This window comes from Branchiostoma belcheri, unplaced genomic scaffold (assembly GCF_001625305.1).
Source record: "Branchiostoma belcheri isolate BF01 breed outbred unplaced genomic scaffold, Haploidv18h27 scaffold36, whole genome shotgun sequence".
In the NCBI taxonomy this organism is placed as follows: domain Eukaryota; kingdom Metazoa; phylum Chordata; class Leptocardii; order Amphioxiformes; family Branchiostomatidae; genus Branchiostoma; species Branchiostoma belcheri.
The window spans coordinates 817,295-831,865 of record NW_017803976.1 but is presented as its reverse complement, the minus strand read 5'-3'; the positions used below and the strand labels follow the sequence as shown (position 1 = coordinate 831,865).

General features: G+C 39.7%; 2 protein-coding genes across 2 annotated transcripts in view; one reads left to right on the top strand and one right to left on the bottom strand.

The window, feature by feature from the left end:
* The window catches only part of LOC109476076 (proteasome-associated protein ECM29 homolog), a 69,872-nt gene that overhangs the window by 47,927 nt on the left and 7,374 nt on the right, over nt 1–14,571 (top strand). Inside the window, exons 26-44 of the mRNA XM_019776934.1 lie at nt 488–700; nt 1,137–1,196; nt 1,318–1,372; nt 1,995–2,109; nt 2,792–2,860; nt 3,285–3,402; nt 3,837–4,007; nt 6,747–6,826; nt 7,012–7,120; nt 7,295–7,342; nt 8,353–8,474; nt 9,133–9,295; nt 9,929–9,988; nt 10,269–10,425; nt 11,298–11,389; nt 11,698–11,764; nt 12,274–12,405; nt 12,927–12,989; nt 13,953–14,164. Coding sequence (XP_019632493.1) covers nt 488–700; nt 1,137–1,196; nt 1,318–1,372; nt 1,995–2,109; nt 2,792–2,860; nt 3,285–3,402; nt 3,837–4,007; nt 6,747–6,826; nt 7,012–7,120; nt 7,295–7,342; nt 8,353–8,474; nt 9,133–9,295; nt 9,929–9,988; nt 10,269–10,425; nt 11,298–11,389; nt 11,698–11,764; nt 12,274–12,405; nt 12,927–12,989; nt 13,953–14,164 — 2,106 coding nt within the window. The remainder of the gene's footprint in view (nt 1–487; nt 701–1,136; nt 1,197–1,317; nt 1,373–1,994; nt 2,110–2,791; nt 2,861–3,284; nt 3,403–3,836; nt 4,008–6,746; nt 6,827–7,011; nt 7,121–7,294; nt 7,343–8,352; nt 8,475–9,132; nt 9,296–9,928; nt 9,989–10,268; nt 10,426–11,297; nt 11,390–11,697; nt 11,765–12,273; nt 12,406–12,926; nt 12,990–13,952; nt 14,165–14,571) is intronic.
* On the bottom strand, nt 4,014–6,158 carry LOC109476077 (complement C1q tumor necrosis factor-related protein 4-like). Its single transcript, XM_019776935.1, has 3 exons — nt 5,886–6,158; nt 5,065–5,145; nt 4,014–4,772 (listed from the first exon to the last, which is right to left on the bottom strand). Exons 1-3 carry the CDS (start codon nt 6,061–6,063, stop codon nt 4,300–4,302), a joined length of 732 nt encoding a protein of 243 aa, XP_019632494.1. The 5' UTR covers nt 6,064–6,158; the 3' UTR covers nt 4,014–4,299.

Genomic DNA, 14,571 nt, shown 5'->3' with positions numbered 1-14,571 from the left:
CACACGCATTGATTTTCACCAGTTGAAAAAAAAAATCACCTCCAAGGCTCTGGCCTGGGTGCCATCCTCTGTAGTCCATGGTAGCTAAGGACAATAGGGAGCCGAGGATGATGACGATGGCACCCATGCTACTGAAGCTCCACAGAACTCAAGAACTCAGTACATTGCCGACTCAAAAAAATTGCTGCAAAAGGCCAGCATAAAAGTTGCTAATACTGGTAGTATGTAATACTGCAAATTTACCATTCCAACCTCTGTATTTCTATGGCTTAGCATTACTTTTTTTCAGGCTGAATTTTTTTTTATTCACCTGCGCACACTAGTTTGGGGGGTCTTCAGAAGATGTCATCAATGATATTAAGCCAGTGTGGCCTAAGGGATAGATGAAAAACTTAAATTACTGCAAGAACACCTTTTCTTCCCCATTGTGAAATGACATCCTTGTAAAAAAATAAAAGAGTTGACAGCAGTGTGTGGTATTTTCCAGGTGCGAGCCCCAGAGCTCCACTTCACAGTAGGCGAGGCGCTGGCATGTGCAGCCCTGGGCCCCCGGTCAGGGGCAGGCAGGGACATGTGGACTGAGGAGGATAAGGAGTACAACTGTGAGGCAGGAGGAGGGAGAGGGAAGGATGAGATGGCATGGATGGTGGGGGTTGTTCTGGAGAAGTACAGTCAGGACCCTAAACCATGGATCAGACAGGTAAGGCCTTGTTTGGTGTTCTAATTTGTTGCTGTTAGCATCCTTTTTATCTTGATGTTTTTCATCTTGGTTAATATTACAGAGGTTCACAATTTTCTGTCTCAAATCCAAAAGACAGATTGTTGTGGATAAGTATAAAGACTTTGGACGAAATTTTCATAATGAGCTGGAAGTAGTTTTACTGAACTTCAGCGTACATAGGAGTTACAAATCTGTTACGCCAAAAAGCAATTACTCAAGCAACTGGATATGATTTTGGAAATGGTCAGACGTTTCAGCCAGTATCCACTAGCTTTCGTCAGTGACTGGGCAACAAATCTGTTGCCTAAAACCTGTTCTGAATTTCATTTATAAGACAGTGCCTCGAACATTGGTCCAAAATGGCACAGCTGTGTGTATGTCTGAGTATAATGTTGACACTTTTCACACTGTATAGTCTGCTGGGATTTGGCTTCTTTCACTGGTCAAAAAGGCAGGAGAACACCAAGTGATACAGGTATGAATTCATCTATACATGCATGACACATTGGGTCCATATTATTGTGCTCTTTTGTACATTCTTGTTAGTTGTTTCTTGACCTGTTACAGAAATGATCCATGTAACTTGTTTTCTTCAGGGTCGACTGAAAGAGATTCAGAACATCTTCTTGAACCTACTGTCAGAGCCAGATGGTAAGGCTTATCTATACAGAAGCACACTTCATAAACTTGTTAAGAATGATACAATTTTCACGATTAAATATGAAATTCACAACAACATTAAATACCTCACAGAGGTGTGAAATTTTTAATTTCTTTCTCCAAGGCCACACCAATTTAATTTCTTGGTTAACGGATTCGCCCGCTTCATTTTTTTCTGATTTGCAAATTAAAATAAAAATTCAGAATCAACTGCAAAATGTTTATATCTTGCCCTGAACAGTTTAAAACAGACCTTTTCATCCTAGTTGTTACAGTATTCCATCTTTCAATGCAACGGCATCATTAAAAGTTCAAAATTCATTGTTTAAATTTTGAATCAGCCTGGTGTGTTGACTTCATGGCTCCTATCGTACCATTTTGGGCGATAACAGGATGCCTAGGCCTGTTTTTTTTTTTTTGCCCGCCTGCTCCATTATTTTTCTAGAAAAATCCGTTAACCAAGAAATTAAATTGGTGTGGCCTAAGGTAACAGTACTCAACTGGAATCTGATATATTTTGAAAACATTCTTATGTTTCAGGTAGTGTCCAGTACCTTTCATCACTACATTTCTTACATGTTGACTTGAGTCTTTTGTGTTCTGTCTTTTCCAGACCTGACCCAGGATGTGGGGTCTAAAGGCCTGGGGCTGGTGTATGAGCGGGGAGGGAGTGCACACAGGGATGAACTAGTGGCACTGCTGGTAGACACACTCATGTCAGGGAGAAGGTAAGAACATTAACCCTGTCCTGCTGTGAGCCTACATCTATACATCTGTATCTGTACTGGTTAGAACACAAGTGAAAGGGTTACTATATGAAATATAGTGTATATGAAATAGCAAAATAAGCTTGTCAGTACTAAGGCCGTGTCACCAAGTAAATTTTATGGATGACGTCCTTTGGAGACCCTAAATCTAATGCAAGAGGGCGAAAAAAAAACAAGAAGGGCCCTAAAAAACAAGATGCCTAGATTAGAAATATTGCACTGCTGACAGGACCATCCTGTCTGTTAATAGTTCCAAAAACAGCACTGTTTTGGAACTATTGACAGGATTTTTTAAAGTGCCATTTTGTGTTTTTTTTTTTCATTTTTGTTTTCATTTTTTTTAACCAGGCACAGGCTTTCGGCGTTACGGGTTTCACGTCAATCTGACGATTTGCGGCATTGTCGTGACTCTTTGGTCATAGTTACAGGAAGCGGAATTTCTTGTTTTATTTTTCTAGGAACAGGCCAAAATCAATGCGTGCGCGGACGTCATCCATAAAATTTACTTGGTGTGGCCTTATGAAAAACTTTATTTTAAATTTTTGCTGTGTTGCTTGTTTTTATCATGCTTGCATGACTGGGATTGTAACTGTTTGTTTGAAGTTTGAAGTATGCAGTGCTTGACTGTTGTTGTTTGTTCCAGATCTGCCCAGCATGTAACAGGAGAGACAGCAGTGTTCCAGTCTGGGGAACTGGGAAGAACACCCGGCGGGTGGGTACAGCTTCACACAATTTCAATCCCTTAGTTAGTTTTTGACTTCATGTTACAGTTTTACAATGTGTATACATTCAAAGTACAACGTCATGTTAACTTCTTTTATTTTCACTTTGTGAAATTTGGAAATCACTCAGATTTCTAAGGGGTTTGTTAAGTTGACTCTTAAAACTTGAACATTCATCCATGTTGGTAGAAGTCATGCTGAAGCAGGTTTGAACTGTTACAAAATTTGCACTTTAGACTCGACTTGAACAGTGAAAGATGTGGGTAAGTCCAATTTCATGTGTTCTAACCTGTTTCTACAGTTCAAATCTGTTTCAGAGTTGACTCTTGTACTAAAAATTCGGATACACCTTGTACACAAGTTGTCATTGAGAATCAGATGAAAGTAATGGATATATGTCTACACTGTTGACAGGGAGAGCATGTCCACCTACAAGGAGCTGTGTTCCCTGGCCAGTGACCTGAATCAGCCTGACCTCATCTACAAGTTCATGAACTTGGCCAACCACAACGCCATGTGGAACTCCAAGAAGGTGGGCAGCTTCTCACGCCTAAAACTTTACCATTCAAGTGTCTTGAAAACATTGGCTCAGATTAGCAATTTGGTTATTAAAAGGTCTTAATACTAATAGAAGTCTTGAAGGTATATTAAGATATTGTAGATGGTTTGATTCAAAACTCGAACTATTGAGATGCACCAATGGTTTTCTTGAAGCCATGTATAACTGTCTAATAAAAAGAAACGATGAAAGAAACAATATATACTAGACAGCCATCCTATAATATACTTAAAATGTATTTATTTATTTTGTATATATGGATATTTTGTATCCATATTAAATGGATGACAAGTGACTGTAGCCATTTGTATATTTTAATCATAACACTTGCCAGTAGATACAGTACATGTATAGCCTGAAAGACTGATGTATGTACATGTAGTTAAACTCTGATCTGCCTGTCCCAGGGAGCTGCATTTGGCTTCAGTACCATCGCCCTGCAGGCTGGTGAACAGCTGACTCCGTACCTGCCCAAAATCATCCCCCGCCTCTACCGCTACCAGTTTGACCCCAACCCGAACATTCGCCAGTCCATGACCAGCATCTGGAGTGCACTGGTGCCAGAGACCAGGAAAACTGTAAGTACTGTACCTCAGATGACTTCTCATTAGCGCTCCCTTGCAGATGGGCTTGGAACTGCAGTTGCCATGATACTCGATACATTTGTTGTAGGTGACTTATGATTTTGATGTCGTAACTGCCAACATGGATCTAAGATAGCTTTTTCCATGACAATACATCTGGATTTTGTATGGCATATGCAAGACTATCCCGAGGATGTCCCCAGATTGTGACCGTACTATGATCATGCTATGAATGTGACCAGAACCTAAATTGTGTCCTCTAGTATACAATTTGCGAGGTAGGACATCATTCTTCTGGGTACAACAGAAAGCCGTTGAAGGTGATCTGTCTGTCGATGTTACCGTAGATAGCGAACCTCTCCCCGCGGTGCAGCCTGAGCCACACGGTCTCCCCCCGCTTCAGTTCCAACACCACGCTCTGACTCTGCATGATCCGACGCGGCACGGCATTGGCGTACAACGTCACCTGACTCTCCTCCCCCTTCATCAACTGTACCCCCATGAACTTCTCAAAATAAGACTGGACCGTGTACACGAAGTAGTACATCCCCGCAACGCGGCAACGGAATAACCCTTCGTCCGGGGAAAAGTCCTCAGCGTAGTTCGCAAACACCTTGTCGAATGTGATTCGTTGGTGGGATTCGTTCCGTCCCAGGAGTGGGTTGCTACGAGCAACGGAAAAAACTGCTTTTTCGGGAGTTGGGGCGGGGTCACCCTTTTCACCTTTGTTGCCTTTCACCCCTTGGGGACCAGGTGGGCCTGGAAGAAGATGTAACAGAATGTAATACAAGCATCAAGTTTGAAAAATCTCATGAATTTCTGTAATTTTGGGGTAATGGCCTTAGCTCATTCAGATAAGGATGTGATTAAATTTTTTTAGCTTTATAAAAAACTTTTTGAATTGCAGACTCATACTTTCACTTTCATAAAACTGTAACCATAGTAGTTTAAACACTCCTACATTTCATTGCTTACCTTTGAAGTCAGACTTAAAAAGACATCCAAAAAAAATAGCCAATCACTATACCACACAAGGAAGCAGTGTTCTCACCTGTGTCACCTGAAGCTCCAGGTGGCCCAATATCACCTGTATCACCTGGCTCTCCTTTGTCTCCCTGTGGGCCGGGATCACCTGTGTGACGAGGATGAAGTTTAACAGGTGACAAGGGTGAAATATAGGTAGAACATTTCTTATAAAATGGATATCAATGTACTGTATACCTTATATTTACATATGTACAACATTGTCTAGAGCGAGAATGACTCCCATGCCTAGCTAAAAATTATGTAAATTAAGGCCACACCAATTTAATTTGTTGGTTCTCGGATTTTTTCAGAAAAAATATGAAGCGACAGGGCGAAAAATAAATAAAAATAAAAACAGGTCTAGGCATCCCATTATAGGCTTAAATGCCACGGAATGAGCCATGAAGTCAACACAAAAGGCTGGGTTAAAATTTAAACATTGAATTTTGAACTTTTAATCAAACCACTGCAATGATAGATGGGAAAACTGTAACATCTAGGAAGAAAAGGACTTTCCTCAACTGTTGGGGGCAAAATATGAGCATTTTTCAGTTGATTCAGGACCAGAATCAAATTTTTTTTTTTTTTGCAAATCAGAAAAAAACGAAGAGGCGAATCCGAGAACCAACAAATTAAATTGGTGTGGCCTAAGTACAACTTCAAGAACAGGTAGACATACATGTAATTCAAAATCAGGTGCTTTTCTTTCCACCCATTCAACACGGCTGTTGTACTATTTTTCACACATACAGCAAAATTAGTTTACAATTGTGACTATATATTGAAGGATTACAGGGGCTTATGTTCTATATCAATATTCAATAAACTCCCACATGTTGAACATACCTTTTGGTCCTTGCATGAGAGCGTAAGCGATGGGAGGTGACACCACATCATCACAACACAACCCACAGGTGTCACTGTCTCCTAGTGTCATGTGGGGAGACAAACAATACAAAACTACCAACAGCCTTAACATACTTATCAACTGCACCATCTTTATGCCAAGGGCTTGGAGGGACATACATGTACTGCAATACTCTTCTAAAAAATGGAATAGTCTATCAAGTTCAAGAAATGTTTTTAAAATGTACCATAATAAAGGAAAAACCTTTGTATTTAGACAGAAGTTTCACAAAAGTATACTTGATTTTTACGTGAACTTGACTTCTAAGGACGGTTGTACTTTGAGATAGGTGAAATCATTGTTTTGCAAAGTACATTTTATTCTAACCACTGTCCCTCCCCTGTAAGGATAGGAAATGGAACGTTCCAGGCTATTGTTGCCTCCCATTCTCTCGGTATTGTACATCCTGGTTCTAAGTGGTAATCTAACAACAGTTGAGAAAACAGTTGGAAGTTCTGGAATAAACCACTGAAATGGAGGGGGAAGCATCGTAAACAGTTGAGTTCCAATCTTCCTACATGTATATTCAAAGTTAGCATGCTCCTTGATGCAGTAGAAAGCTTTTCGTTGCTCATGAGCGCTCCCTTGCAGGTGGGCTTGGAACTGCAGTTGAGATGACACAATTTGTACCTAGTACATGTAACGCTACCTTGTGATCTGTTAGCTTGACTATGCATATAATGTACATTTTGTAGGTAGAAGATTTAACCTAGTATCCTTATATATCTAGAAGAATATGAATGTATGTTTTACTACTTTTTAGTGAATATTTTAAAATCCCTTACTGTTTTTTAAATTAGATTGACAAGTACATGAAGGAGATTCTGGAAGACCTGCAGACCAACCTGACCAACAGTCAGTGGAGAGTCAGGGAGTCAAGGTATGTAGAGTTTTTGTATTTCATTGGACATACAATTACCTGAGTGTATTACTCAACATTGTAAACGTAAACAATTATCATTGCTTTTTTACCTAAATTTGAAGCTGTAAACTCATTAGATTGAGTTAATTGCAAGTGAAAGATCAGTTAAAATGGTTAAGTTTAACGACTTCGTCTCTTCCCAGCTGCATGGCCCTGAATGATCTCTTGCGAGGACGACAGTTGGAGGAAGCCATCATAGAGGCCTTGCCAGCACTCTGGGAGACTTGCCTTAAAGTTAGGGATGACATTAAGGTGAGATCTTTTGTTACTGTACAATGTGTACTTGTAGGATGTTTGGTTTGATTATAGAACTCCTTATGATCACTTATTGTGTTATTTCAGGTGTTGTGAAGAAAAATATCAGCTTTGACAAAGTCACAAAATAAAATTCTTTGTAAGGCAAGATATTTCTGCTTGTTCCTGTAGGAATCTGTGCGGAATGCTGCTGAGAAAGCCTGCCAGGGACTGATGAGGGTAAGATTTCTATTTTGTCACAGCACTACCATACTTTTGACCATACTTTTTACAAAATGTATTGCTTAAGGTTGTGTTATCCTGTCTGTAGTTTTCAATTGATGTGTCAGAAAAGATATCTTATGCCATGAACAAAATTCTGAATGCAATGTTGACAGGGGTCGAAATTCATTTTTCTAATTAGGTGCACCAAATATATTCTGGTTGAAACATAAAAGTTGAAACAAAAAATATTAGCAATACCAACTTACCAACCTTACTGCTCCTTGTCAAGTTAAACTCAAACTGAAACTCAAGTAATAAATCAAATATTTTCATTTTTTTGACACACCTCAAGGCTCGAAATTAACATTGTCCCAGTGTCAAATGACACTAAATTTTCAGCTTGGGACAATTCAAATTACGTTTCGGGACAATTTTGGGGCAATTGGAAAATTCTAAGACCATCCACGTCATTTGGGAACGCGATCCATCCATCCTGCTGCAGACTGCTGGCAGCCTATAAATATATAATACTCTGACAAACATTTAAATTTGATCAATCAGGGATTCCAAATATCAGGGACGGTGCCATGCCCATGATATTATCATGTATTTCCCTACATTTACTAATAAAGTGGACTTCAAGTTGTACAAATTCAGTTGTTGTTTTCTTATTTTTGTCATCAACTTATTTCCTGAAAAGCAGGCTGGGACAGTCCATCTTCAGTTCGGGACAATTGAAATCTATGTTCGGGACAATTCTGGGACAATAGTGAAAAAAGTTAATTTCGAAGCCTGCGTGACCTTTGTTGGAAGTACAGTGTATTGTACTGTAGGAAATTAAAAAAAAAAATTTAGGTGCACCGGTGCACCCAAATTATGTGCACAGCTCTGATTTTAGTGCATATGCACCCACTATTTGAACCCCTGGTTGACGAAACTATGGTTTTACGTAGGTGCACTGTGTTCTACCGAGGTGCTATTTTGATCCATGTGTTACTAAAGCTTGTTGTTTAAATTTGTAACAGACATCTATAAAGGTGTGTGACCCGTCTGCGGGTAAGCTGGGTGAGAAGGCTGTGGAGCTGGTACTGCCATGTCTGATGAAGACAGGACTGGGCAGCAGTGTCAAGGAGGTCAGGGCCATCAGGTCAGTAACCTGTCTGTCAAAGGGTCAAAACTTTAAAGGATCGTTGAAGAGGTTCATTAGTCACAATGTAGATTAACAGTTAGTAGAATATTCATCAAATAGTGACTGTTTTGAAAGGTAGCAAACACGTACCTCCAAATTTTCAATGTCAAGTGACCTAGTCTCTCAAGAACATGAGACTAGGGGCCTACAATAATTTGTATTACTTCATAAAGCTCACACACATAACACTTTCAAGAATTACATGTATGTTTGCTTGCCAAAGTAAAGTGGATGCTGTTTGTATAAATGATGCCGTAAAGGCTTTTTACATGACATTGTGGTATACTGTATTCAATTAATATGGTATTTCATTATACCAGTATTAAACAGCCAGCTTTATGGCATTCCTTTCAAGACATTGCGTCCTTGGAAAATGCACTCAACATGACTTTCCTCACTCGACCATCGTGTAAAATGGGTAGTACTACCTGACTTCAGTTGTGGAGGTAAAAGGCAGTGAAAGGAGAGGGATGGGCTCTGCCTTCCAGTACTGTACCCTAGACACAGTGGATTAACAATCCATTGCCCCTATATTGCCTCAAAAGGACATGGGACCTTTTTTAGTTTAGTTTTAAGTTAGTTCTATCCAACTGATTTGATGATGTCCATATTTCAGTCTGATGACAATCCTGAAGATCAGTCAGAATGCCGGCAAGTTGCTGAAGCCTCACATCGCAGTGCTGGTGCCTGCTCTACTGGAGGCCCTGAGTGGGCTGGAGCCCCAGGCTCTCAACTACCTCAGCTTTCACGTTGGGGGAGGAGCTTCTCAGGCGGAGAAGGTGGGTGTTTATGTGAACTGTTCTAAGGCCACACCAATCTAATTTCTTGGTTAACGGATTTTTCTAGAAAAATAATGGAGCGGGCAGGCGAAAAAAATAAAAATTAAAAACAGGCCTAGGCATCCTGTTATGGTCCAAAATGGTACGATAGAAGCCATGAAGTCAACATACCAGGCTGGTTCAAAATTTAAACAATGAATTTTGAACTTTTAATGATACCATTGCATTGAAAGATAGAATAACTGTAACAAGTAGGATGAAAGGGACTGTTTTCAACTGTTCTGGGCAAAATATGAGCATTTTGCAGTTGATTCTGAATTTTTATTTGTATTTGCAAATCAGAAAAAAATGAAGGGGGTGAATCCGTTAACCAAGAAATTAAATTGGTGTGGCCTAAAGTATCATCATGTCAGTATTGGGAGAGAACTGGAAAGGTCTTGAGTCTGTGTCTACCTTCAGCACTATGAAGTAGCTAGTACAATGTACAAAATTTACTTGAATATGCTGCTTGTATACACCTAAATTGAACTGTTGTTGTAGGTTTGTCCATGGAAATAACAAGCTTTACTGCACTGTACTTCTAAGGTACATGTATTTGTATTAAATAGTGTCTCTATTTTCAATTCTTTACAGCTTGACAGTGCCAGAATAGCTGCTTCAAAAGCTTCTCCTATGATGGAAGTTGCCAACTTGGTAAGTGAACAATATCCACCTTATCTTACATTACCTTTAATTTTGTTTAATGTCATGTATCTTCTCAACAGGCAACACACAAACTTGAACTAATACAGGTGCATTTTCTGTGGATTTTCATTAAAATGTGGTACAGTGGCAGATGTTCAAAAAGAAACAACAATGACGGAAAGTATATTGTACTGTTACTAATGGAGTTCTTTTAAACAATAAACAATGAAAGTATATTTTCTGTTTACAAATTGTGAGACATGTATGATAACTGTGATCTTGTTCCCAGTGTGTACAGTACGTGGACGGAGGTGTGCTGCCAGATCTTGTTCCCAGGCTGACAGACCTGATCCGCAGCGGTGTGGGCGTGGCGACCAAGGCGGGATGTTCCAACTTCATCATCTCCCTAACTGTGCAGTGTTCTCACGAGCTGCAGCCTCATGCTGGTGAGAAACTAACTATTAGGCCACACCAATTTAATTTCTTGGTTAACGGATTTTTCTAGAAAAATAATGGAGCGGGCGGGCGAAAAAAAGAAAGAAAATAAAAACAGGCCTAGGCATCCTATTACATGTATGGCCCAAAATGGTACGATAGGAGCCATGAAGTCAACACACCAGGCTGGTTCAAAATTTAAACAATGAATTTTGAACTTTTAATGGTACCACTGCATTGAAAGATGGAATAACTGTAACAACTAGGATGAAAAGGACTGTTTTCAACTGTTCAGGGCAAAATATGAGCATTTTGCAGTTGATTCTGAATTTTTATTTTTATTTGCAAATCAGAAAAAAATGAAGCGGGCGAATCCGTTAACCAAGAAATTAGATTGGTGTGGCCTTACAGCATTCTAAATAAAGTCCTATCAAAGATGCCATTAGCTTGGCATTTGAGTGGCTAGGTGAGCAGACACAAGATCAAGAAGTCACAGGTTTCATTCCGAGCATTACTGGCTGAACATCGTGTCCCTGGGAAAGGCACTACACACGATTTTTCTCACTCTACCCAGGTGTAAAATGTTAACTGGATTTCGTTTGGGAGGTAAAAGGTGGTAGAAGCAGAGGGATGGTGACAACCTTTCAATACCATGCCCTAGACACAGTGGATTAACAACTCACTGACCCTACAGGCTCAAAAAGGCTATGGAACTACATGTACCTTATGTTTACATTGTACCCTTTTTTTTTACCATTTCACATATGTCATATTGTAGATAGATGCAAAATATCCTACTTACACAAGAAGTCATATGACAACAACTCCCTCCAAAACTGTTGTGTTTTTTATGCTCATGATCTTTGACATTTCATCTGTACAGGTAAGCTGCTGTCTGCCCTGCTGTCAGGTCTGAATGACAGGAACACAGCTGTCAGGAAGAACTATGCTGCTGCTATAGGTCATCTAGTCAAGGTCAGTGTGCTGTCCAACTTTCTCATAAGTTCTATTGTTTTGTTTTTTTCGAAACGAAAATTTTTGTTCATTTTGGCAAGATTATTTTGCATGGTATGGTATTTTGAATAGATGATTAGCTGGTATGGCTAAATATACATCAGGACATTTAGATTTTATAGGCATCTGAAAAATTTGTGGTTTTGCTAAAGGAATTTGGAAAATTTGTGTTTTTGCAGAAAGTTGTTGTGCAAGATGTTGTTTTGAACAGTCTGAAAAATGACAAACATTTTAAACTTATCTGTTTTTCCTTGACTCTTGACTTCCAGTCTGCCAAGGACAGCAGTGTGGAAAAATTAATAGCAAAACTCAAGACATGGTACCTGGAGAAAGAAGGTGAGAAAGAACTTGAGTCTTTTGTTATTTCGTGCTTCAGGTATACAGTATTTATTGTAAATTTATTTAACATATGCCCCTTTCTACATGTACTGACAAATTCTGCAGAAGAATTTTTCAATGAGTAACAGTTGTCATAGGTCAATTCTGTGATGACAGTTTCAAAATCTTCCTTTTCCTTAATTAACCCTTGTCCTGCGGAGCACAACAATTGTTGTTCTGCACATACAGTACCATCTACATCTATATAACACCCTGTATACATGTATGTACGATTTGGGGGTGTTTCTCGTGCAACGCATCACACCGCAGCGAAACGCAACGAATGTGGAAGTAACTATGCCACTGCAGGGCAAAAAAATTGGGAGTCTATGATCTAATTAAGACATGAAATTATTGAAAACTATTGTGTCAGGAATGCCAGCAGGACAAGGGTTAACACTCTGTACAAAGAGAACTTAAAGGTTTTTGACTCAGTCCTCATGTTGACAATTTGTTTACCCTTGTAGAATCCAGCATCAGACAGGCGTGTGGACTGACTCTTCAGGCCATGGCCAGGCACAACCCAGATGTTCTGAAGAGACATGCCACACAGGTGCTGCCTCTGGCCTTCCTCGCCATGCATGAGAAAAGGGACAAAGGTACAGGATCATATCTTCTTAGTACGTGTCTTTGGAATAGACCCTTCAAACACTTTTGCAGTGTTAGAAATACCCATCTGCAGTCTGCATTTTGCAGAGAAATTTTCAATGTTGCAGAAGAAAATTAAGCACCTGCAATTTTGCAGACTGAAAATTAAATATGAGCTTTTGTGCTTACAACTAACTTTATGTATTTATATACTACATGTAGTTATGCATGTATTTTTCAAATTACTTGTAAAATGTTTGCCAATATGCAATTTAGTATGGGTTTGAGTCAAAAAGTGTAAAATGGCAGAAAATATTTCCAAATTGCAGAACAATATTGTGACATTCTGCAATATTGCATGCAGAACATTGAAAAAAGTATTTCTACCACTGTTTCTTTAAAGAACTTTGTGATACTTGTTTGTCAGTAGCCCGGTGCATTATGTTTGCCAACTGCTATGATGAGTTGTAGAACATTGTCAACATCAGTTTTCCCACTTTGTTGTTGTTTGTTTGTTTGTTCTGTTCAGAAGCAGGTGGAGAGACAGAACAGGGTCAGTCAGTGTGGGAGGAGGTGTGGCTAGACTCCATACCAGGTGGGTTATCATTAGTGCTTATGTGTGAGAGTAGATAGAAAACTAGAGATTAACATTTGCAAAGCAAGTGCATAATGTTTACCTCAGGACATGGTCTGCTCTGTTAATTCTTACTCAAACACATTCACATACATGTACTACTAGTATATGGTGACAGGAGAAGAGCAGACCATGAAATTGCAACATTATGTAACCCAACACCTGCAACACCAGTCACCATGGTGACAGACGTCAACAAGTCATGTCATTGGTCAGGTCAGAGGTCACTGTTTGGAGAAGAAGAAGAGGAAGAAACTGAGCAAAAACAATATGTTTTCCTTTGGTAAACACAATTAAAAATGTACAGTTCTTTGTGGCAAATGTGCAATTCGTTGCATGTTGGCAACACCAAATCCGTGCTTGTCCTCATCAATGTAAGAACACTCTTTAAACACGTTAGCCAACAGGCCTGGCCTAAGGACTGCAACCATTTTCAGTAGCTTGCATGCCGGGTGAGTGACAATGGCCAGGACTCGAACTCCCAACCTCATGGTCCAGAGGCAGGGTAACTACTAGAATACACACGCTACATTACAATGGACCTATACCATTATTACGTCACAGTTTGTTTACCGCAATGAATGCCGGTCAATCGACGTTTATATTGTACAGGGGTGCGTAGCGCGGTGTGTGTTTGTGTTGCGTTAGGCTTTTAATGCAGTACTACTTTCGTCTAATGTCACAACTAAATCACCCATGTGGCATGTAATGCTGTGTCAACACAACTAGACGCAGCAAAAATCAGATATACCTTAGTTTGAAAACTTTGAAATGATCTTTATTCTTTAACTGACCATTCTAGAATGTTCTTTAGAACAGGTAAACAAACTGTGACGTAATAATGGTATAGGTCCATTATATTATACACTATCCACACACTATCCTGGTTTAGATAACCTTATATAAACTCTTTTCTACCCACAGGAACAGAAAGTGGGATAAAGCTGTACCTGAAGGAGATAATAGAGTTAGTTCGTCCTGCCCTGGAGGCTCAGTCCTGGCACACCAAGGCCCAGGCAGCCAGTGCCATGAACACTGTAGCCACCAAATTGGGGGCCAACCTGGGCCCTCCTCACCTCGGCACCATGCTCAAGGCACTGGTGGGAGGGCTGGCCGGCAGGACGTGGAAGGGAAAGGTAAGAATCACTCTGTTTACATGTTGTACATCTTAACTTTGTAAAATATCCTTAAGTGACAAGGTTATGGCATGGTCGCATTCGTCATGGATCTTCATATGCTTTGGATACCATAGAATTTTAAAGCAGGCGTTCACAGAACCAACCATGGACAAGGATCCAAGACAACTGAATTTTGTTACGACACATACATTCTACACAAGTGTCCCAAGAATGTCTTCGGTTTGAAATGACAATCGGTATGACGATCATACAACATATGTAACTGGGTCCCAACCAAGAAAACAATTGTATAATGTGTAATCTTCTCCTTTTTAAAAGATGTAAAGGTTAGGCCATGTTGATTTGATTATATGGATGACATCCGCGCGCGCATGAATTTTCGGCCGTTTCCAAAAAAAAAAAGG